Here is a 24950-nt window from a genome sequence, read left to right as displayed (position 1 = left end):
TAAAGAAAGTGAAAACCAGTCAACCATTACCATGAACAACAACAAAACTGCAAACATTTTTTCTAGTCTTTCTTCAGTGGGGGTGCAAGGGGAGGTGTATGCACTATTATATGTGTACTACATACTACACATATACATACTGTAGCTTTGTTGTGGTTTCTTAACATTATGTAAGTACTTCTCCTTGATATGAAAAATTCTTTGGTTTGTGTGTGTGTGTGTGTGTGTGTGTGTGTGTCACGTGGGATCTTAGTTCCCCGACCAGGGATGGAACCGGCGCCTAGTGCACTGGAAGCGCAGGGTCTTAACCACTGGACTGCTGGGGAAGTCCCCAAATTCTTCAGTTCTTAATTTCATACAATCAACCACAAAACACAGAAAAAGAAAACACAGACTATTTCCTTTGACAGAAGAACGATCTTACGACCTAGAAGGGACACCTTGTAAAGCTTTCAGGAAAGGCCTGTAGAACCTACTTCGTATAATCTCATAGCAAAACCAAATAAATCGGAAGTAAAACCCGAGGCACACTACCCAGACAGAGCCCGTATTACAAAACAAACACTTTGACCGAGGTTTTAATGTTACCTGTCTGGCCATATTCTACAATACAGTAGGTCTAATCCTCCTGTCCTCAGGTTACAATCCAGACCACATGAGCACAAAGAGGTAACTAAACAACATAGAGAGGTAACTAAATCCACCGGGGAGGCTGGCTCAAAGCCTTCTCATTTCTCTGGGTGCTAATCTGAAGTTCCTTCCTTCATGAGACTATCCGCCCACTTTGGCAGAACATTCGTGTAAAACCAAAATTTCACATATGCAACTCCCAAGTCACCCATCTGCCTCCACCCACCTTATTTTTGGGGTTGAAAATCTGTCACAGGAGCAAATGTTACGTCCCATGATTTGAGAGCCAAGAATGATCCAATAGAACCCTTAAGTTCACCTCAACTGCGTTAATGGGTTATCAGTGCCTTGTTCCTATTTTTCCCCTTTGTGTTTATCAGTATATTATTTCCATGTGTGTGTGCATATATATATGTATATATAAAACATTATATTGAATTATCTTCCCTATTCTTAACTTTTTGAAAATTGTGCTTAGTTTTCACTTTGGATAATCATCTTTTTGATAATTTATCATCATAATGGCTCCAGTGGAAACAGATATAGTTACTAGTTTGTAAGGCAGGTAGTCGTACAGTTTACTGGGCACACCGAGCAATTGTTAAGGAGATTGTGAAATGCGAACGAACTTTAAAGTCAAAAGCCGGGCATTATTTTTTTGGCCCCTGCCGCTTCACGTACTCTATACCGCCATTAGTACACTTGTCTTCCGCCCGGGAACTTTGCACCGAAGGGGAGCAAGGAAAACTCGCAGGTGCGTCCCCGGACCCGGCCCCACGCCAGGGCGAGAACACGCCCTCGGTCCGGGCCCGCCCGGCCCGAGGCTGAGGTAATCACTCGATTCCGGTGCGGGGGCAGCACAGCCGGCCGCGCACGTGCCCCCGCTGACCCGCCCGCCCGCCGGCCAGTGCACCCGGCTCCCGCCGCCCCGCGCCGGCCGCCCACTCCGCAGCGGCGCCTCGGCTCCCGACCGCGCCGGTCCGCCCGGCGGCCCCTAGGCCAGCCACCCGCCCATGCTCGCCGCCACCAGGACGGCCCACCAGCTCTTCCAGAGCCTCTTCTCCGTCCGGAGAATGGGTAACTCCGCCTCCAACATCGTCAGCCCTCAGGCGGCCCTGCCGGGCCGGAAGGAGGCGATCGCCGTAGCGGGTAAGGACGCGGGCACGCACCGAGGGCGCGGTCGTCGCCGCTATGCACGCGCATCCTCTGGCCGCCGGAAGGGAGCCGGGGGCCAGCTTCGGGAGGGTCGGCAGCCGGGGTTCTGCGCAGGCGCGGAGAGCGCTGGCAGGGGAGGGGGCCAGGGTTAGCTACTCTTTCTTTGTTTGGGTTCTCACCAGCTAAAACAACGCGAAACGCGTTGACTGGACCTACTACGGTGGTGTAATTCACCTACAGTGCAAATACCCCGGCGGCTTCAAACTTGGGGCGGGAAAAGCACTGACCCAATTTTCGCCCTTTCCCACGGTGTGCATCCCCTTTCTTTTTGGCACCGGCCGCTGGGATGCTGGCCACTTGCATCGTTGCTGCGGCGTTGTGTTGTCACTGGAAGCAATGGAATGGTACAGAACGATGAATACTGCAGTTTTGAAATTGTTTCTCACTTCACTGTTCTGGTTGTAGGAATTATCCTTAGGCTACCATTATCCTCCAGGACTGCCTGGTTTCCCCCAGTTGGCAGGAGCTGCCCCTGCCCCTGTGCTCCCGGGTTTGCCTGTGTGTGTCAGCCACGCAGAAGAGCTGTGCTTCCCAAACTTAAAAATAATTTTCTAATCTCATACCAATACTTCTGGAGAATATAATAAAATATGATAAAAATGGAATGCTAGAAACTACTCTAAAAGTTTCGAAAGCATAACTCTAATTTATGTCCCAGCCCCTTAGAAGGTCGCAGATAGCACGTGTCCACCAACCTGAGGACCATACTTTGAGAAGTATTACCTTGGTGCATTGCTTCTCATAGTGTAGTCCCAATGATATCTTTTAAATACGCCCTTCCGGTGATACTAATGCACTCGGTAGTTTGTAAACGGCTGCCTTAGAGGTGTTGGAGGATTAAGCGGTGATTAATCTTTTACATATGGCTCGATGCCAAGATAAATCCTGCATTTACAGTTTTCTAGGGATTCTTCCATCTTTCTTTTCCTTAAAGAATTGTTGAGTATATATAGGAGGAGGTCGTTCTGAGGGTCTGTGTATCATACACAATACTCAGTATGAGAATGGAGAAGGTAGAGGTTTTTGGATTTGAGGCAGTTTAGGAACTGGTGCTGTGTGACCTGTTTCTCATTCACCTACATTAGCAGTTCTATTTCCTGTGCCCCACATCACTTCACTCCCAACTCATTGATAGCCTTAAAAAGCTTATTTTTGACTCAAATTCAGAGAATGAGTTTTGAAAAAAAAAAATCCCGATTATCTTTAACTCTGTCTCTAAATTACATAACCCCATTATCTAAACTTTATCTTGAAAGAGAATTCTCTTTTAACAAACAAGGATTCATAAATGGATATTTAAAGGCAATACTTCTCAACGCTGAACTTTCCCAACTTGTATGAAACTTCCTCTTTACACGCTACAGTGTCTGTGGTATGTCCTCCTAGACATCTAAAAACAAACAAACCAAAAACTCCTGATCAGATTTCCAAACTGGTTCAAGGTTAAAACTGACCACAATTTAGTTCTCCTTTATCTTAACCAAAGTCTTCCCACTCAATTCTTTAGTATATAAATGACACTTTTGGTAAAAGATTAACATGACAGAAACAAGCCAACGATTTCTTTTTCTATCCATCTAGTAACTCTGACTGCAAAACCTCAGGACTTGGTGCTTGTCCAGGCTCTTCTGCCTTTTTATATAGCCATGCATACATTGCTGTATCTGGACCAGTGAACTGTTTTTTTTGGTGTAGGGCCAAGCCTATAAGGCACATGTCCTTTTTGTTCAGCTGTTGTAACTTCCACCCCCACAAATACTTAAATTTTAGATTGTGGCCTTTCCTATCTCTACCCCTGGTACTGCTGCCTTGACAGGTTGCCGAAGGTTCTGATTGGCCCAAGAAATGGGCAGTGTTACCTCTTTGGTGGGTTTTCAGTGGCTGTAAGATAGAAGCTTAGGGACTTAATAATATTGTTTTGAAAGTTAAATTCATCTCTACTCCAACCTCCAATCTGTTTAACAGCTTTTCACCTTTCTATATTACCTCTGTTTATGTCTGTTGTTATTTGCACCCTACCCTAAGTTAATTTATAAAGGTAACATGGTTTCAAGAAAAATACTAATGATATTTTTATTTTATTCTAGAACAGGATGCACTAATTTAAAAAATTCATATGGAAAAATAAGCAGGAATAGTTAATGGTAACTGTAAAAGAAGAACAAAGAGGGACACCTAGCCCTTGCACATAGTAAAAGTGAAGCTTAATAATTTAAACAGTGTGGGACTGGTCCATGAATAGATAGGTCGATAGAAAGATCAGAAATTCTTAAATATGTATGAGAATGTAGCATATGATACAGGTGACCTCTCAAATCAGTGGGGAAAAGATGGAATATTCAATAAATGGTTATGGGACAGCTGAGTAGCCATATGGAAAACAAACAAACAAAAAACCAAAAAAACCCCCACCAAAGTTGGATCTGTACTTCACGTCTTAAACCAGGAAAAGTTCCAAAAGATATATGTTGATAATAGCTCACTCTTATTGAGTGTTTACTATATGCCGGACACTGTAGTAATTGATTTACATTTACTAATACGTTTAATCTTCACAACAACCTGAGGAGGTGGTAACTGTTATTATCCCCACTTGTAGGTGTGGAAACTGAGGCCTATAGAGTTTAGGTGACTTATACAAGGTCATATAGCTAATAAGTAGTGGATCTGGGATATGAATATAGGCAGTTTGCCGCTAGGGTTTGTGATCTTAACTACTATATGTACTGTTTTTTCATTTAGTTAAATGTACAAAATGAAATAATTTAAGGATGAGCAAGGGAGAATTCCTTTAGAAAGGAAAGCCTTTCTAACCATGACTTGAAAATCAGAAGACTTAAAAAACTGATAAATTAGATCACAACAAAATAAAAATCTTCTGCAGGCAAAAATTACCGCAAGCAAATTCAAAAGACAAACTGGGGTAAATATTTGCAACTCATATCGTAGGTGAAGGACTAATCTCCCTAATATATAAGAAGCTTCTAGAAGATAATAAGAAAACACCAACATCCATTAGAAAAATAGACAAAGGTTATGAGCAGTTTACAGAAAAGGAAGTATAATTGGCTCTTAAACATATAAAAAGATGCTCAGCTTCATTCATAATGAGAATGCAAGTACCATTTTTCATTCTTCAGACTGGCAAAAATCCAGAAATTTGATGATCTACTTTGTTGGTAAATCCTTAAGGAAGAAGACACTCTTGTACATAGCTGGCAAGAATGTAAATTGGCTCAACTCTTATGGAAGGCAATTTGGCCATATCTGTCAAAAATTTAAATGCGTATACCTTTTGACCGAGGAATTCAATTCCTGGGAATTTATCCTACAGATATACTTGCATTCGTGCCAAATGATGACTGTACCAGGTTATTCACTGCAGCTTTGCTTGCAGTAGTCAAAGACTGGAAACAACCCAAACGCCCATCAATAGGGGCTAGTTAAATAAATTATGGTTCGTCCTCACAATGAAATATGCAGCTGTAAAAAAGAACATGGAATATCTATATGAATGGGTATGGAGAGATTGCCAAGATATAGTGTTAGGTGAAAAATGCAAGGTCAGAACAGTGTTATATGTTAACTTTTGTGTGAACAGGGAGGAAAGTAATAATATTTATGCACAAAGAAACTTTGGAAGGATAGATAAGAAAGTAATGGCCACGGAGAGGGCAATGCAGTGAGCTGATGGTGGAGGGGAGACACAGCTGGGAGATTTGACTCCGTGCTTTTTTTTTAACTTTTCGTTCTTATAATGTGACTGCATTATTGAATTAAGTAACTCCACTTTGAAGATGATCTCTTTCTGCTGTTTTTAGTCTAATTGACCACCTTTCTATCATCTTTTTTCATCCCTATTTCAAGTTCTTTTTTTTCCTTTTTAAATTTTGCTCTCTTTTTCATGTCAAGTTCTGTTTTTCTTCCCCAACTTGCTTTTGTAATCAAAATCCACATTTTGGCCTGATTTAAAAATCTAAATTTAGAGGGTGAAATTGGAATAAGTTAATCCAAATCATTTTACATTTCATAAATATTCATTTTTATTGAAGTGTCAATTGTGGTGGCATCATTTATACAAAGAAAAGATCCTTGGGGACAAATTCCTTCCACTATTATGTAGAAGGCATTATGTGTATTTCTTTTATTTTGAGTGATGTACATAGACTTTTAAAAGAAAATCATAGAAAACAAATTTCCTTTTAGAAAAATTTTCACCAGTGTGTGATTAACTTCTAAATTGTAGGACACAGAGCTATTATCTCTCCTCTTTGCATCCTGTCTAAAGCTCTTTATTTTACCCTCTGTTTCAGAATCCTCAGTACTTCCCTGAAGTCCCTGGGATAAGGGTATTCCATATCTCCCACCATCTGACCGTTACCTTCCCAGCCTTTTTTCCTACTGTGCCCCTATAGAACCCCATCTTCTGGCTAGCATGTGCTTCAGTGTTTTGCCTCTGGAAACGTTCATGTGATTTTACCCAAGTGGGTTCCACACTCTAATCTTTTCATTTAGTCATTCATTAAATGTTTATTAAATGCCTGCTTGGGTAAAATATTGTGTTTTCCATATATCCTTATCCTGCTCTTCCTCAAAACTTGCCCTGCTTGAATTCCATTTCTGTTATAAACCCATCCTTTTCCTCTCCAACCTAAGCAATCCCTTTCTTCTCTACTAGACAAATAATTTTGAACTATTTTATGAATCCTTCTATCAGATCTTGCGTTGCTACTGAGGTGCTTTTTTGCTACCCAAGTTATTAAATCTCTGTCGTATTGTAGTAGGGGCGGGGTGGGTGTGCAGCCGTTATCATGAGCCCTTTAGCGCATCAGTTAGAGGTCCCGCTCCGCCAACAGTCGGCCTGCCAGTGGTCCTCAAGGCAGACAGTGCAGTGAGAGGCCGATCGTGGCCGTTTCCCCGGAGCCCTCCAGGCCCTCCGGCCTCGGGGCTGGCGGGTGAGCTGGGGGCTCGGGGACAGGCTGAGGGCTATGTCCCGCAGAGCCCCAGAGCCCTCGCCACGGCTGCCTGCTGGCCGGGCCCAGGCCTTGAGGCAGCAGCGAGCCTCTCCCCCGTCCCCACCTCTGCCACCTAACGGGGGTGGCTGTCTGCATGGGTGGCAGCCCACGGAGGCCTCAGCCACTGGAGTATACGGACACTGCCATCCAGGTAACCGCTTCAGCCAGCTTCAGTCTCTCTGTTCAAGTTTCAAAAATTGGTCCAGCTGAGATCAGTTGTCTACCCCTAGGAGGTGGCCAGAGGTCAGGGTTAAGTTGCAAGGACATTGCACGGCATTACTTCAGGTCCACCTCTGTGGTGGGGCTATTCTCAAAGAAGGGCAGTTGTTGTGAGCTGGGAATTCACCTGATGGGTATTTGCTACAAGAGGTATTACGTTGATCCTACACAAATGATTTTCTCCAGTTTAAATGCAAAGCCTGAGGGCCGGCTGGATCCTGGGCGCCTTGCCTCCTCAGTGATGACGGCTGGGCAGGGTCTGGGGACCTGGCCCTGAGGGCGACGCCAGCTGAGATCTGCCTCTTTAGCCTGGCCTGGGCACTGGCAGGAGGACCCAGACTGGGTGCTGGGCGAACGCTCCCGGGCAGGGTAACCGGCCCGCGCAGGGACCCCCTCCTCTTAGCCAGGGCCTGGGCCTCGGAGGGCGGAAGTTGGGCCTTGGGACCTTGCCCTCTCTTGTCAGGGCAGAGAATAACATTTGTTTTGGTGAAGGTTTACAGGAATGTTGTGACCTGACGTGACCCAACCTCAGGAACAAAGGATCTGACACCAAGAAGTTTGCAACAGCTAACCACGCGCCTCCCTCACCTTTCCTATAAAAGGGCTTTGCTGAAAGCGTTCCGGGAGTTCGGGGTTTCTAAAGCATGGGCCGCCTGTCTCCTTGCATGGCCCTGCAGTAAACCTTTCTCTGCTCCAAACTCTGACGTTTTGGTATCGTTTGGCCTCATTGTGCGTCGGGCACACAGACTTGTGTTTGATGACATTATCTCCCCGTCTGAGTGTGAGCTCCCCGGAGGGATGTCTGTCCAGAGTGGGGAGCCGTGTTTCACTCCTCAAAGGGTGGGGCTGGACCGTGTTTGATACTTATTTTATCCTGTACTCTGGAGCGCTTCACAAAGGGTCCTGCCTGCCTGCATCAGACACTCAGTAATGTTTTGTGGATATTGGGGGAGAGTGTGGTTAATGCCTGAAAACAAAGACCAAAAAGGTGGTTTTTTTATGTGACCATCGTGTGACCAATGGTGACACAGAGAAGCTAGCAAAAACATAATATGTTTTATCTATGGGATACATATTCTGAATTTTTTTTCCACTGGTGGTGGTGGATTTGTGCTGATTTCAGAATTGCCTCTCAGTCACTCTTGTGACCAGTGGTAAACTTTTCGACTGGCCAGGATGGATGATGGGAAGCCCCTTGTCTTCAGTCTCTGAGCAGGGACGTGCTAGGGACCTGCAGCGGCGGTGGGGAAAAGGGTGGCATGCGCAGCGCAGCCCCTGGGGGGTCCCGTCCTGCTCCCCTCTGGTTCAGGGGACACAGCGAGCCCCTGTATCCGCTGGGGAGGGAGGAGAGTGACGACAGCTGGGTGAGGAACGGGAAGCTGGTTGGGTGAGGAGACTCAGCCTGTGACATGGGTCCCAAGAGAGCCAGCAGCCTCCAGGCCCTCAGCAAGGACCAGAGTGAAGGCCTCTTTGCCGAGCTTGGTCTGGCCCCTTCACAGACCCCAGTGGCCTGGGAGCCATCACCCCTGCTGCCTTGGCAGATGACCAGGCCCCTTCCCATACTACAGCAGCTGGCTGTAGCCCCTGCCATCCTGTGCCAGCCCGGATCTCAAACTCCGGCACTGTACGAAAGACTGAATTCTGCAGAAGATGGTTTCAGGGTGTCAATGTGAGGAAGAAAAGTTGTGGATCTTCTACATCCTATTCTTTCATCTTTCTTCCCTCATAAATCTGTAGTTTGTCTGAGAGCATCAGAATATCTAATGTTTTATGAAATAGTAGCATTAGAGTACAAACTACTTCAGGGCAGGATTTTGTCTTATTCCTTGTGTCTGGAACACAGTAGGTTGACAATAAATATTTGCTGAATGACTGTAGCATATTATGTTGTGAGTTCTTTGATGGGCAGGCCCCTCAAAGCCATACCTGTGTTATGATACAGAATAGATAGTCAATAGCTGTTTGAATGGGTTCTAGGTACTTTCTCCATAAGCACCTTAGCTGTAGACATCTTTGCTGCAAGCATTTTTTGCTGCAGAACTAATTGGCAGTTTTGCTGTGAAAGATAAAATAACTGGTTGACAATTTTTGGTTTGACAGTTTGGTTTTAACTGGTTGAAATGCGTTAGCATTTCTTCCACTTAGTGACATTATTGATGGCTTTACTGAGCTGACAGATGACAGTGATTTGCCCCAAGAGTAGGTTTTTTAGTTTGAAACACACTGCATTGGAGGAGGAAGAGGCTGAGGACCTCAGAGGTGCAGAGTTGAACCCACGTTTCCCATAGAACTTTGGAACCTCTATCAACGGACGTGTGACAACATGCTAAGAACACACAACAGAGTAGAGACTTTCACAAGGAAACACAGAGCTCAGTTACAAATACGCATCCTAGTGTTTGGAAACTGATACCTCTCTTAATGAAGGAAGAAATTTTAGGGAAAATTTGTCTGATGCTGAACAAGGAAATGAATCAACAAGCAAGAATAAAGTATAGAACGCAATGAATGAAAGACTTGGAAGACGAGTTTTCAGGTACAACCCACAAAGTAAAATCAGTTATCTGGGCAGTATCGCCATGATTCTACACTGCTCATGTTTTATTACGTCCTTTTTAATGTCCCTCTTTTATTTTTCATTATTTTATCTTTCAGGGCAAAATTGCCTTATGTCCAATTAGTTAACCCAGTGGAAATGTTTGTGGCAAAAATGCATCAGGCAGCGTTGTCTCTGGCAAGAATGCTTATGATGAAAGCACTAGACACGGGTTGAGTAATGGAGAGGAGAATAGCACATTGAAGAAGACAGGAAGGGTGGGAGCCTGGGGACTTGGGATTGCCACTGTTTGCTGGTTTCCGTGTTAATAGTTTTTCCTATCATACCAGAAAACCGTATTACCTAGATAGCATTTCAACAGCCAAATGGAAATGTATGTGATAAGGAGTGGGCCATATTTGAAGAATTGGGCATCAGTCCACCCTTGGTACGTGATGGCAGCCTCCTTAGCTGTCACTTCTTCCTTCCCGGAGTTCAGAGCACCAGCCCAGGCTCGGCTGCGCAGAGCTGAGTTTTCTCCATGCTGCCCAGACCTTTGGTTACGTCAGATTTCTAGTAGGCCGTGGGTTTGTCATCATGGGGTAGTTCAGTCATTTTAGCTTGTGTCTATCTCCTCACCAACTTTTTTTTTTTTTTAATTTTTATTTATTTATTTTATATATGGCTGCGTTGGGTCTTCGTTTCTGTACGAGGGCTTTCTCTAATTGCGGCAAGTGGGGGCCACTCTTCATCGCGGTGCGCGGGCCTCTCACTATCGCGGCCTCTCTTGTTGCGGAGCACAGGCTCCAGACGCGCAGGCTCAGTAATTGTGGCTCACGGGCCCAGCTGCTCCGCGGCATGTGGGATCTTCCCAGACCAGGGCTCGAACCCGTGTCCCCTGCATTGGCAGGCAGATTCTCAACCACTGCGCCACCAGGGAAGCCCCTCCTCACCAACTTTTAAGCTAAGAGATGGTGAGAGGTTGGGAGAGTCTGACATCTGCCTTGTCTTTGAATAAGTGGAATTGGCATTTGCTGGCATCACCCCTGTCGTTGCCTGCATTTTACTGCTCTACTCTTTGTACCGTCTTCTCCTGGCTGGCTGGCTAGCTTCTTCCCAACCACTCTCATCTGTGCATAGCTCCTGAAAGCTAGATCTCATCTTGCAAAAGTTCCGCTTCCCATTTCCAAATTCTTAGAGGATATGTATGTCCTGCCATAACCCCAAACTCAGTTCTAAGACCAAACTTACCATTTTCCCTTCAAAACACTGGATACATATTTTAATTTCCCCATTTCTGTCGTGGCACTACTCTCCCCCAAACCTTAGCCACATTCATCTTCGATCCTTGCCTCTGTATTTAAACTGGTCCTCTTCCAGTAAGTCTTGATTGTTCCTTGCGTTCTGTATTAGTCAGGGTTTTCCAGAGAAACAGAACAATATATATATAGTATGAGGGACTGGAGCACATGATTATGGAGGCTGAAAAGTCCAAGATCTGCTGTCTGCAAGCTGGAGGCCCAGGAGAACTGGTGATGTAATTCAGTCCAACCCTGAAAGCTGAGAACCAGGGGAGCCAATGGTGTAAGTTCCAGTCTGAGTCCTAAAGCCCGAGAACAAGGAGCATCCGATGGCAGGAGAAGATGGATGTTCCAGCTCAGACAGAGAGAGTGAATTCACCCTTCTTCCGCCTTTTAGTTCTAATCCGATTGGATTGAATGAGCACCGCCCCCCCCCCCCCCATATTGGTGGGATCATCTTCTTTACTCAGTGTACCAACTCAAATGCTAATCTCTTCCGGAAGCACCTTCACAATGCACACGGAGGTAATGTTTTACCAGCTATCTGGGCATCCTTTAGCCCAGTCAGCTTGGCACAGAAAACTAACCATCACACTTTCCTTGTTCGCTGCTTTCAGTCTTCCCAGTCTGTCGTGAGCACCACTACGAGGCATCTGTTTAAACCTCAGATTTCTGTCACTGCTAAGAAAATAGCGGTAACTGTGTGATCTGGGTGATGACTTTCTTCATCCTGGGGTTAGACACATTCTTTGACTTGCTGCTAATCTCAGTGTTCCTGATCTCTGCTTCCACCGCTGAGGCTGACTCCTACTCTTAGTACCTTCCTCTGGGAAGCTTGCTTTTTTCCTCACAGCCCATCTCAATCTTCCTGGACCTTTCAAGGCTAATCTCAGTTCTTCCCCTTCCATGCTGCCTTTTTGGGGACTGTTTCAGCATAGATTGCTCTTAGAACTGGAGGTGGAGCTAGGGCTTTGAGGCCCTGTTTTACACTTTCATTCCAATGTGTCTTCTTTGGGACGTAAAGGTTGAGTTCCTTTAATGTATTTGGAGCTCAGAGATTGCCATTGTACTCCCTTGCTTTTCCTGAACTTCTAACCTGGTTATGGTGCCCTGTGCGCATGACCAGAGCTCTTGGATTACAATGGTCAGGCTGCTTGGTCTTCTGGTAACTTCCTCTCTGGATGTCCTATCAAAGCGTTCTTCCCATTTGGTGAGATACTTGACTACTTTGATCATGATGCTGTTAAAATAAGCTGAGGCATATTAAAACTTTTAAGAGTCTATTTGAGCAAAAACTGATTCGAATTGGGCAGCATCCAATCTAGCTGAGAGAAAGGGGCTCTGAGGAGCTGTACAAAATGAAAGATCTTTATAGCCAGAAGGAAGCGGGAACAAGGAAGTTGTACTAGGCAGGGTGGTCATGGCAAGCTTACTTTTCTCTAGGGGATGGCAGGAGGTCTGTCAGGCAGATTCAACTAGTGCTCATGAGGCGATTCCTGATTGGTTCTTAAACCATTTCTCTCTCATTTCTGGGAGACCCCAAACTGTAGCCAAGGTAAATCTTGGTTTGGTGACGTGGGGCTTAGCATAAGTGACTTTATTTGGGGTCTATTTTTTGTTTTTTTGTTTTTAAACAATGCCAAATGCTTGATTTTACCTTGACCAGAGACTGCCATAGCCTCTGAACCAGCTGGGACCTCTTCTGTAAGCTGGATCGCTTCTAAAATGTTGAATAAGGTTATTGCCCTTCACAGAGAAGGACATGGTTCCTTACATTGCTGTAGGACTTCTGTACCATTTCATGAGAGCATATCTACAGAGTTTCTCAGCAGGGTATATTTCTCATCCACTAGCTTGTTGAATAAGTGTGGTAAATTTACATTATAATAGAGCAAAGACTGGTAATAGTGAAACTGGAAGAAATGTAGAGTTACAATATGTTTTGATGACTATATTATCATTATATTTTTAAAAAATGAGGAATAAAATTCAGAAACATTGAATGTCTTCCCAGAGCATGTATATAAAATGAATTCTTTTGAAAATATTACCATGGTAAGGTAATAACGTTAGTGTTGAATTTTCCTCTGGAACTTTTTCATATTTTAGCTTTAATTTTTTTTTTTTTAATTTGTAGTTTACTCTTAGGTAATTTATAGTTTGCTTAGGTCAAACGCAATGTGAAAAATTAAAAAGCATTGTTCACACGAGGCCAAAAATTATTCTTTGGCCAACTGAAGAGAATTTGATATTTTAACAGACGTACTGCAGTTAGCAGATGAAAAGAAAACCACATTAGGGTTTGCCGAATGAATCAGCCAGCTTTCCAATAGAGTCCCGGAGAAAACACTGCACGGCTGCAAACCTCCATTTCCTCATCTCTTCTTAAGAACCAATTCTCGAAGAGCTACGTCATCTAGCAGGAAGCCCAATGTAACAACTCCTGCTTGGTCCCTGGGGTTCCTGGCCCACCACTTAGCATTCCTCGCACACCGAGCTGTGTGCATTGGCACGAAGCAGCCACACGGAGCTGCCCGCTCCCCCCACCGAGGCTGCAGCCGGCCTGATAACAGCCCTGCTCACCAGCTCACCAGGGTCTCTCCCTGACAACCGGAGGCAGGTTGCCGGGAAACCACATCCCTCCAAGAGGAGACCCTGCACCCAACTGCCTCTGCATGTAAAAGAGGTTGGAGGAGCCCCTTGCAGATAACTTTATTTTCAGAAATTTAAAAAAATATATATTTTTTTCTTTTTCAGGATTATGCTCATCCTAAGAAGTGCTGTGGATTTATTTTGATAAATGGAATAAAAGGGAATAATTATTTTCTGATTAGGTGTTGGATGAGTAAGATTATATAGCTGTTTGCTGCAGTAGTTTGGGGGAAACATATAGGAATAAGCTATATAAATTTAAATATGAAGTTCCAGGGGCAAGATATGAACCAGGGGATTTATACGAATATGATGGAACTTAAGCTTTAACTATTTTGGTTCATTGAAAGCCCGATGATTATTTATTTCAGAATAAGGAGATTGATTAAAGAGCTGAAACCTAGGTTTCTTTTTCTGTGTATGTTTGCTTTGGAACTTGTAGGATGGTTGATAAACTAAATTGATATAATTAATAAAATGAAGATTCTCTACTGTATACTCTCTTAGAAAGGAACCAAAGGGTCTTTGCTCTCAGCCTCTGGTTTCTCTTCCCAGGAAGTCTGGTAATAGGCTATTCTCGCTGGTCCTACCCCCAGTCTTGACATGGCTTCTCTTTGCTTCAGGGCCTTTTTTACTTAAACGTTAAATTTTTATTCATATTTTTGCTCAAAGTTTGATCTGTAAGTTTTTAATCATTTTTATCCTCTTCTCCCAACTTCCCAAGTAACCACTGTCCAAAACCAAGAGAGCATTCTTCAGTGCCTTTCTCTATATCCATAAAATGATATGTAAACACTCACATTATTTATTGTTGGTATTTTATAAAAATGAATCAACTTATATTCTCTGTATCTCACTTTTCTCACTTAATAGTACATTATGGAAATATCACCAAGTCACCTGGTATATCTTAACATATTCTTTTTAACAATATTAATAGGCTTAATTTTTTGGAGCAGTTTAAGGTTTACAGAGAAATTGAGTGAAAAGTACAGAGAGTTCCCATATACACATGCCCCTCCTCCCCAAGTTTCCCCTGTTGTTAACATTTTGCTTTAGATGGTACATGTTACAATTGATGAGCCAATATCAATACATAATTATTAAGTAGTCCATACTTTACATTAGGGTTCATTCTGTGTGTTTTGACAAAATGACAGGTATCCGCCATTACAGTATCATACAGAATAGTTTCACTGACCTAAAAATCCGCGTGTTCCACCTAGTCTTCCCTCCTCCCTGATGAACCCCTGGCAACCGCTGATCTTTTTACTGTTTCCGTAATTTTGCCTTTTCAAAAATATCATATAGTTGGAATCATATAGTATGCAGCCTTTTCAGGTTGGCTTCTTTCACTTAGCAGTAAGCATTTAGGGTTCCTCCATATCTTGATAGCTCATTTCTTTTCAGTGCTGAATAATACTCCGTTGTATGGATTTATCACATTTTGTTTATCCATTCACCAGTTGAAGAGCATCTTGGTTGCTTCCAAGTTTTGGCAGTTATGAATAAAGTTACTGTAAACATTCTTATATAGGTTTTTGTGTGAACATAAGTTTTTAACTCCTTTGGGTGAATACCACGGAGCACAATTGCTGGATCATGTGGTAAGAGTATGGTTAGTTTTGTAAGAAACTGCCAAACTGTGTTCCAAAGTGGACCATTTCACATTCTCATCAGCAGTGAATAAGATTCCTGTTGATTCACATCCTTGTCAGTATTTGGTTTAGTCAGTGTTTTAAATTTTAGCCATTCTAAAGGTATGAAGTGGTATTTCATTGTTGTTTTAATTTGCAATTCCTTAATGACATATGATGGACATCTTTGCACATGCTTATTTATCATCTGTATATCTTCTTTGGTGAAGTATCCGTTTATGTCTTTTGCCTACTTTTTAATTGGATTTTTAATTTTCTTATTGTTGAGTTTTAAGAGTTCTTTTTATATTTTGGATAGCAGTCCTTTACCAGATATGAATTTTGCAAATATTTTCTTCCAGACTGTGGCCTGTCTTCTTATACTCTTGATAGTGTCTTTTGCAGAGAAGACATTTTAAATTTTAATGAAGCCCAGCTTATCAGTTTTTTCTTTCATGGATCACATTTTTGGTGTAGTATCTAAAAATTCATTTCCAAGTCTAAGGTCACTGGTATTGTCTCATGTTACTTTCTAGAAGCTTTATAGATTTGCATTTTAAATTTTGAGTTAATTTTTGTGAAAGGTGTAAGGTCTGGGTCTAGATTATTATTATTATTATTTTTTTGCATGCGAACATACAGTTGTTCAAGCACCATTTTCAAAAGACTATCTTTGTTCCATTGCATTGGCTTTCCTCCCTTGTCAAAGGTCAGTTGACTATATTTGTGATTGTTTCTGGGCTCTTTATTCTATTCTGTTGATCCATTTGTCTGTTCTTTCACCATTACCACACTGTCTTGATTATGGTAGTGTTATGGCAAGTCTTGAAGTTGGGTAGGATCAGTCCTCTGTCATTGTTCTTCTTCAATATTGTGTTGGCAGCTCTGACTCTTTTGCCTCCATATGAACTTTAGAATCATTTTGTCCATATCCACGAAATAACTTGCTGGGATTTTGATTGGGATAGTGTTGAATCTATAGATCAAGTTGGGAAGACGTGACATCTTGGCAATATTGAGTCTTCCTATCCATGTGCATGGAATATCTCTACATTTATTTAGATATTCTTTGATTTCTTTCATCAGAATTTTGTAGTTTTCCCCATATAGATCTTGTACATATTTTGTTAGATTTAAACCTCAGTATTTAATTTCCTTTAGTGCTAATGTAAATGGTATTATGTTTTTAAATTTCAAATTCCAGTTGTTCATTGTTGGCATATAAGACAACATTTAACTTTAGTATATTAACCTTATGTCCTGTAACCTTACTATAATTGCTTATTAATTCTAGGAGGTTTTTTTTTTTCAATTCATTGTGATTTTCTACATAGACAATCATGTTATCTGCAAACAAAGGCATCTTTATTTCTTTTTTCCCAATCTGTTTACCTTTTATTTCCTTGTCTTATTGCATTAGCTAGTACTTCCAGTATGATGTTGAATAGCAGTGGTGAGAGAGGACATCCTTGCCTTGTTCCTGATCTTAGTGGTAAAGCATCTAGTTTCTCACCATTAATTATCATGTTAATGTAGGTTTTTTGTACATGTTCTTTACCAGGTTGGGGAAGTTCCCCACTATGCTTAGTTCGCTGAAATTTAATATGTTGTTTTTAATGGTTGCATAATGGCTCATGGTATGTATGTACCACAGCTTATTAAAATAAACAAAGCTAATCTTTTTATCAGTTATTAAGGGTTTGGCTCCAGTAGCGCTGTAGATATGTTTATTAATCATGGTATGTGATATACGTACTGTAAGCACTTATGAATACCTTCCCTGTAAATCTAGCCAAAGGAGATAAAGTCGGTGCCAGGTTATGCAGTGCCTCAAAGTAAGGAGTTTGGATCAGAATGGAAAATGGGAAAAATGTAGGTTCTGTGGTGATGCATACTCTGGGGGGAAATCAGAGGTTCAGACACGCAGATGCTTACAGTCTGTCTATGAAGTATAAGCATCCTATGGGTCTTGGATGCTTGCTAGTACAATTTGGATTGGTTTCTAGATACAGCTGGGCAGCCAGGTTGTGGAATTGTTTATTCTGAGAACTTAAAGGTCAGTTTGCATCTAGAGTTACAACCTGGGTACATTTAATGAACTGGACTACAAAGTTTTATACCTTTACTATAAACCAGGGGTTGGCAGAATATGATCTGTGGGTCAAATTTGGCCTATAGTCTGTTTTTTTAAAAATTAAACTTTTTATTTTGAGATAATTATAGATTCACGTACAGTTGTAAAAAATAATACAGAGAGATTCTGTGTAGCTTTTACCCAGTTTCCCCAATGGTAACATCTTGGAAATCTGTTGTGCACAATTAAGATATTGACAATGATAGAGTCAATATACAGAACAGTTTTGTAACCACAAGGATCCCCTGTGTTGCCCCTTTATAGCCACTCCCACCTCCTTCCTTCCCTCCCCACCCCCCATCCCTAATACCTGGCAACCACTAATCTATTCTCCATGTCTATAATTTTATCATATCAAGAATGTTATATAAATGGAATCATACAACATATAACTTTTGGGGTGGCTTTTTTCAGTCAACATAATTCCCTGGAGATTTGTTGAAGTTGTTGCACGTGTCAGTGTCAATACTTTGTTCCCTTTTATTGCAGAGTAGTATCCCAGGGTATGAATGTACCACAGTTTGTGTAACCATTCACTCACTGAAAGACATCTGGATTGTTTCCAGTTTTTGGCTATTATGAATAAATCTGTTACGAACATTTGTGTACAGTTTTTTTATGTGAACATAGTTTTCATTTCTCTGCGATCAAGGCCCAAGAGTGCAATTGCTGGATCATACGGTAGTCACATGTTTAGTTTTATAAGAAAATGCCAGAATATTTTCCAGAGTGGTTGTACCATTTTACATTCCTATCAGCAGTGTCTGAGTGATTCAGTCTCTTCATCCTTGCCAGCATTTGATGTTGTCACCATTTTTTATTTTAGCCATTCTGATAGGTGTGTAGTGATATCTCATCATGGTTAAAATTTTTATTTCCCTCAAGGCTAGTGATGTTGAACACCTTTTCAGGCGCTTTCATGTCATTTGTGTATCCTCTTCAACGAAATGTCTTTGGTAAAATGTTAGACATTTCTATTCGGATTATTTGCCCTTTTACTGCTCATTTTTTAAAGTTCTTTATATATTCTAAGTATTAGTTCTTTGTCAGATACGTGGCTTGCAAATATTTTCTCCTAGCCTGTAGCTTATTTTTTAATCTTCTTAGTAGAGCCTTTGCAGAGTAAAAGTTTTCAATTTTGATGAGTTCCAATTTATCAGTTCTTCCTTTTATGGATCGTGCTTTTTTTAAGCCTAAGAACTCTTTGCCTAGCCTGAGTCCAAAGATTTTCTCCTATTTTTTTCTGAAAGTTTTATGGTTTTACATTTTACATGTGAGACTGTGATCCATTTTGAGTTAATTTTTGTTTAAAGTTTGAGATATAGTTCGAGGTTCCTTTTTGTTTTTTTTGGCCTATGGATATCCAATTGCTGAAGCACCGTGTTTTGAAATCCTGTGTTCCAAACCTTAGGGGAAAAGCCTTCAGTCCTTCATTGTTAAGTGTGACGTTAGCTGTAGATTTTTTGCAAATGCTCATTATTGTAATTCCCCTCTATTCCTAACTTGCTGAGAGTTTTATTATAAATGAGTCTTCCACCACCCGTTTTTGTAAATAAATTTTTATTGGGACACAGGCATGCCTATTGGTTCGTCTGCTGTCTATGTCTGCTTTCACAGTACAATACCGGAACTGAGTATTTGTGACAGGGATCATGTGACCCTCAAAGCCTAAAATATCTATTATCTGGCCTTTTATAGAAAAGGTTTTCTGACTGCTGATGTAGTTTCACGACATCTTCCTTTTGGTTCCTCCTATCTCTTGATATTGTAAGATGGTTACAAACTCTTAATTACTCTACACATGCATCTTCCATTGCCCAAAACTTAGACCCTGAGTTGTTGGCAGTGCCCACCTCAAAAGAAAGCAGAGTATGGATGTGTGTAGATCTGGCTGACTTCCAAAGGGCTCCCCTACTGTAACATGTCTGTATTTCTATCAGCAGTAGTATTTTGGGTAGTTCTTATCTGGTAACTACTGTTAGCTCCTTACCTTGACCATCCACCTGAACAAATTACTTGCGTTGCACTGGCCCTTCTTTCCTGCCCAGATTCCCTGACTCTTACTGTATGTTGTCTGCATTGCTGTGTTTGAGAATGTTTACACGATGGGATGAATCATGACTTCAGTGATCTCTAAAGGGTCCAGTGGAGCGTGGCATTCTAAACTCAGTGACTCTTTCCATTGTAGGTACATATTTATTATGTTCGTTTTTCTAAGGGAGTTTTAAAGTTTTGACAAGTTGTTGCTTTGGTTGAAAATGAGGACCTGGATAAACGATGACCTGAGTCCTTAAGTTAGGAGATAAGCGAATATGTTCCTTTGATCACTGAAAGGTAAACCACTGTGGTTTTGCACTTATTGATTATTAATCCTGCATCTCTGCATACACATTTTGGTCAATTTCCTTCACCTACTCTCTCTAGAACATGCCTTGACCAATAATATCAATACCTCTGTTTTTTCTCTTCACCAAGCTTCCTTTTACCTATTACCACCTCTGCCCTCAGCAGTGTCTTCTCTTACGCCCCAACACATTTGACCCTCATCTCTTAGAACCTTGAGCATTTTTTTCTTTACTATTCATTGGGTTTGCAGTCTTATTCTTTGAAGACATCTTATATTGTTGTCTTATTGTTTAACTTTATAATACTGATTTAACTTTATATATTTCTCTATAACAGTATTTTAAGTTTAGTGAGGGCTTATTTACTTATTCATATAAGTAGTATACAAATTTGTTTAAGTAGTTTATTTGTAAAGCTCTATACCTGTGCATGTTTATGTTACACATTAATTATTAGTTAAATGAATGAAAGAATGATTGAGCTAATATTCTGTGTAGTATTAAGTTTGCAAGTTGTCTGTTCAATAAAATCCTTTTAGTATGGTACAGGTCAATAGATAGTAATATTAATGAATCTCAATAAATGGATGTTCTGTTTTTAACTTACCTTCCAGCACAAACTATCCATCTTTAGAAATTTGATTATGACCGCTTGTGAGGACCCAGTGGCTGACTTTCATAATAGTTGTTAGAGGAGATCCGAGCTCTTAGCTGCTACACTGTGATTTGTGTTTAATATTTATGGCAGAGAAGTGTCTCTGCAAATATGTGAAAATATTGGTGGGTGAAGGAAATGGTTCCCAGTGTGACAGAGGAAATATCTTAAAAAGACCTGAAGTCATCTCCACTTTTCCCAAGGTTGTGTTTACATAAAAAAGGCATTGTATTATGTTCTAGAATCAAGAGATGATTTTATGATTTAACAAGTTCCACTAAGAGCTTTTGTAAGGTTATCAGTACCAGCATAACTACTACAGAGTTCACATAGCAATTTTAGTCTCTGGATTTATTGAGCTTGCGGCATTCCTTTAGTATCATTCATATTTTTCTGCCAAGGGTACCACTTTCCTCTCTTGACTTAATCCCAAGATATGGAAACTCATTTACGCTGCAGCGTATGGTGCTGGGAAATGAACGCCTGTTTATTATCTCTCTCTACAGGACCGTTCATGACCATAGGTAGATGTTTGCCACCTCGCTATCAATAGGCAGTATTCAGAAATGTATTGTTTAGTGAGGGGCGAGTTGGTTGGGTGGAAAGCACAGGCATTTAACTTTCGGACAGTGACTCTGAACTTCACTTCATGTGCTTACCAGCTGTGTGACCTTGAACAGATTTGCCCCAGTTTTCTCATTTGTAAAACGGAAACAGCGGCACCTGCCTCAAATGGATGTTCCTGGGAATAGATGAGGTCATGGGGAAAGAGCCAGTGTGCTGGCCGGCTCTCGACAGATGCGCAGAATGCTTCGTTCGCAGTAGGATGTTCCAGTGGGGACGTTTAGGGAACAGCTTCCTGCTGTGTCGCTGCCCCTGTCCTGTAACAGTGGCTGTTGGCTGTCTTATCCGCATGCTCACCAGAAGAGCTGCGGTGTGGGTCAGGGAGGCTACCCCGGCCACAGGCCCGTCGTGACCCCAGACTCGACTTCATTTCCTTTCCTGGGCCAGCCTTCCTTCCAGAAGGATGGGCGCTGGATCCACCTGTGAGGCAGGGAGGTTGATCACTACTTAAGGCCATACACCTCTCAGAGGACTTTGGGTGGCCAGCACGGGCGTGCGTGTACCCAGCCTCCACCCCCCACTCCCTGGAGATGCATCCTTCCTGACTGCCCGCTCCGGCCTCTCACAGGTGACCTGCTTTCTGGTCGACGAGCTCCCTGTCAGTAGAAGCGTTCGAGCAGAGCCTGGGTGATCCATTTATTTATTTATTTATTTGGCTGCACCGCACAGCATGTGGGATCTTAATTCCCCGACCAGGGGTCCAACCCATGCCCCCTGCCTTGGAAGTGCAGAGTCTTAACCACTGGACCACCAGGGAAGTTTTTTTTGTTTTTTTGTTTTTTTTGAAGTACAGTTGATTTACAATGTTGTATTAGCTTCTGGTGTACGGCGTGGGTGACTCTTTATTGGGGTGTTTGTGGAGCCCTTGGCAGCAGTGGCGGCTGCGGTTGTTGCTGTTAGAGTGCCTCCCAGCTCTGTGTTCCCTCTTGCAGAGGCCAGCGCCTTTCCCCAGGGTGTCTGCACACAGCTGCTCCGAAGTGCGCAGCGTCAGCAGGAGAGAGAAGAGGAACTTGGGATGGAGTGTGGTGGAATCCCAACACTTAAGAGCAGAGGAAGAAGAGCCACTAGGGATACATTGAAAAGGTTGTTAGAGAAGAGAAAGGAGTACTCAAGAAACCGAGAGGGCAGAGACTATGGAGAAGACAGGATCGTCAGCCGTAACCACTGGCTTTGCTGGGAGTGGGGACGGGAGGGCAGGAGCTGGGGACTGGGGTTCGGTGGTCAGGAAGTGGAGACTAGAACGGATTCCATCTTCTCTTTCAGCAAGGTTGGCTGGAGTGGAAAGGAAATAGGGCAACAGTTAAGTTCAAAAGGGAGGTAGTTTTAAAAGATAGGAGTGACTCAAGAATGCATACATTCTTAAGGGGGAAGATATGGGAGGATGTTAGAGAAACGATGTCCACTTAAATTTGTGCCGCTTTTTGTCATTTTACATGTGGCTTCTTATCTGCTTGACGACCACTCCTCTTTTGTTCTTTTATTTCATGGTTATTTTCCTGCTTCCTCTTCCTTCCTTACTCCCTCCATCCCCCCCTCTTTCCCCCTCTTTTCCTCTCCTCCTCTCTCCCCTTGTGAGGTTTGTCTGTTAATGGATTGCTTACAATCCTGTCCTTTTGGGTTTCGTGAGTACCACGAGGGGTCTGGGGGTGGTGCCTTCTTATTGTCCATTTAGGAAGAAACTCCTGTTGGCCATTGGGCCCAGCCATCCATCTGCAGCTTTGTGTTAATCCTTCCTAATGCTCTTTACCTTGTAACTGCATGATTTACATGTATCAAGCCACGTCTCAGGGCATTGTATTCGCCCTGTGTTGTTACTAAGTTTTTCACTTTCATGCTTAGTTCTTTGAAGGTTTTGGGATGCAAGCCCAACCAGTTTTTATCAAGAACAGTGGCACAGGAAATGAAACACACAGAATAGTTTTTTGATTTAGAATTGATACAAGGCCATTGTGGGAAAAGTTAGTTACCACTTTCCAGTAAGTATTTTGTAACTGTCCTCTTTGGAGGGGGAGAGGTGAGCAATGAAGATGTCTCTGCAGTTTCGTTACTTCCTCTCTGTTCCTCTCCTCCCCCTCTCCCTTTCCTCCTTCTCCCCTCCCTCCCTCCTCCTTCCTTCTCCTCCTCCTCTTGTCAGCCAGCATGATATTGAGTGTAATAAGCCATGTTGGAGACAGCAGTGGAAGCCATAACATGAGAGATGCTGGGTATGGGCAGTCTTTGTAGGCATATGCTACGTACACCTGGTGCCCTGGGTGAGAGTGATAGGGTGGGTGCTGTATGCTCACCAGGGGTCATCTCCCCCTGCACCCTTGTCTAGGAGCTGCTTCAGCCCCCTTCACAGGGCTCCTGCCAGAGCTAGACTGTCTACTGTGACTGCCCTGTCACTGCTGGTTCCCTGGGGTAGGATCTGACCTTCCCAGGGCTTGGGTGCCTCTCTTCTAGGGACAGGAGGTGGAAACTGCAATTAAGGAGCTGACCGGGAAGCCCACCCTGCCACAGGGCCCTGGGAGGCTGTAGATTTGCTTCTCCACGGCCTCACCCACAGACTTTGAGCATTTCCCTCCAGGCATGTGGCATGTATACATTTAGGTTTTGAGAACCAGATGAGTGGTAGAACCTGGTTCAGCAATCTGGTCTGGTTCTTCTTCTTCTTTTTTTTTTTTTTCTAGAAAAATAAAGCTCTCTATTAAAGTAGCATCACCAGTTAGAGCATTCCTGGCTAGAAGAGATGATATTTGCAGAGATCCAAGCTCCTGGTATAAACTGACAGCTTTGTTGTTAAGCCCAACTATTATCGAGTATTGCATCATAAAAGCTTGACCCTTTCTTTTTTCCTACTTCAAGGAAAACTTTTACTAGTCTTCTATATTTTGCATTTCTGAAGTTAATAATCACAGGGTTTATGGCTTATACAGCGACTCCCACGAGCCAGCTAAAGCTTTTCTCGTATGGCCACTTTTGTTCTGCTCACCAAATCCAAGGTGAGAAGCCACTGCAGCCCCTCGGAGTGACCACTGAAGGTAGGCTCATGCTTTTGGGGTTTTGGCTATGCCACTAATGCGCTGTGTAACTTTGGGCAATTTACTTACCTTCTCTGGCCGCAGATTGGCTTATCTATAAAAAGGGCTTGGAAGCAAAGTTCCTGGAGGTTCTTTTCTATTCATGCAAAGACTTACAGTGCTTTCTTTGCATTATGCTTACGATTTCCTCTCTTACCTTCAGAATTAATCTCCTTCCTCAGAAGCTTATTAACTCCAGCTCTGGGCCCTGCATCTTTCTTGCATATTGCATAGTTGTACTTGCATTTTGCCCCTTTTCTCTTCTGTTCTTTTTTCCCCTTGAGGAAAAGGCAGAGAAAGGGAGAGAAAATGGAGCCATGCAACATGGTTGCAAATACAGTTACAATGTTTCCTGATGGCCTCTTTCTCAATCTAGAGGAAGTTACTTTGGCAACTGTGAATCCATCTCTCTGCCTCCAAACTAACTTTATCCTTCCTTATTTTATTTTGGTGGGACAGCTTCTTACAGAGTAAAAAAATCTATATATCTGGTTTTATTCTTGAAAATTCTTAGAGACCAACCTTTTTTCCTATATCTGAATATTTGAAAGTATAGTTGAAGCAAACCCACGGGAGTTTAGAAGTAGAAGTACACCGTGGTTTTCTTAATGAGCAAAGTCCTTCCCACACAGACTGAATGTGGACCTTGTTCTTTGCAGACTGTTGGTCCTGTAGTCGCCTGTAACTCTGTCTCCTAAATGTGAAATTTGTCTACAGTTTTTCCTTCCAAAGTCTAGTGCCCTCTAATTACTGTGGCCAGGTCTTTTGCAGTGCCCATGTGGCCAGCCCTTGTCCTATAAACTGTCAGTCTGGAAAGAGAAGTAGTTAATGGGCTGCAGAGGCAGGTTGAGGTTGGGTGCTGGGGAAATGCTTGGGCAAGATGTCACAACACAGATCGAAGCAGAAGTAGCGCTGGGGCAGGATAGGG

The 24950-nt window shown here is 42.6% G+C and overlaps 1 protein-coding gene across 1 annotated transcript in view; it reads left to right on the top strand.

The window, feature by feature from the left end:
- Positions 1 to 1332: 1332 nt before the first annotated feature.
- MSRA (methionine sulfoxide reductase A) overlaps positions 1333 to 24950 on the top strand; it is a 375450-nt gene continuing 351832 nt past the window's right edge. The window contains exon 1 of the mRNA XM_059926804.1: positions 1333 to 1779. Coding sequence (XP_059782787.1) covers positions 1644 to 1779 — 136 coding nt within the window. The 5' untranslated portion in view covers positions 1333 to 1643. The remainder of the gene's footprint in view (positions 1780 to 24950) is intronic.

This window comes from Balaenoptera ricei, chromosome 6 (assembly GCF_028023285.1).
Source record: "Balaenoptera ricei isolate mBalRic1 chromosome 6, mBalRic1.hap2, whole genome shotgun sequence".
NCBI classification, from domain to species: Eukaryota; Metazoa; Chordata; class Mammalia; order Artiodactyla; family Balaenopteridae; genus Balaenoptera; species Balaenoptera ricei.
The sequence above is the reverse complement of the archived record's forward strand: the minus strand, read 5'-3'. Positions and strand labels throughout refer to the sequence as shown.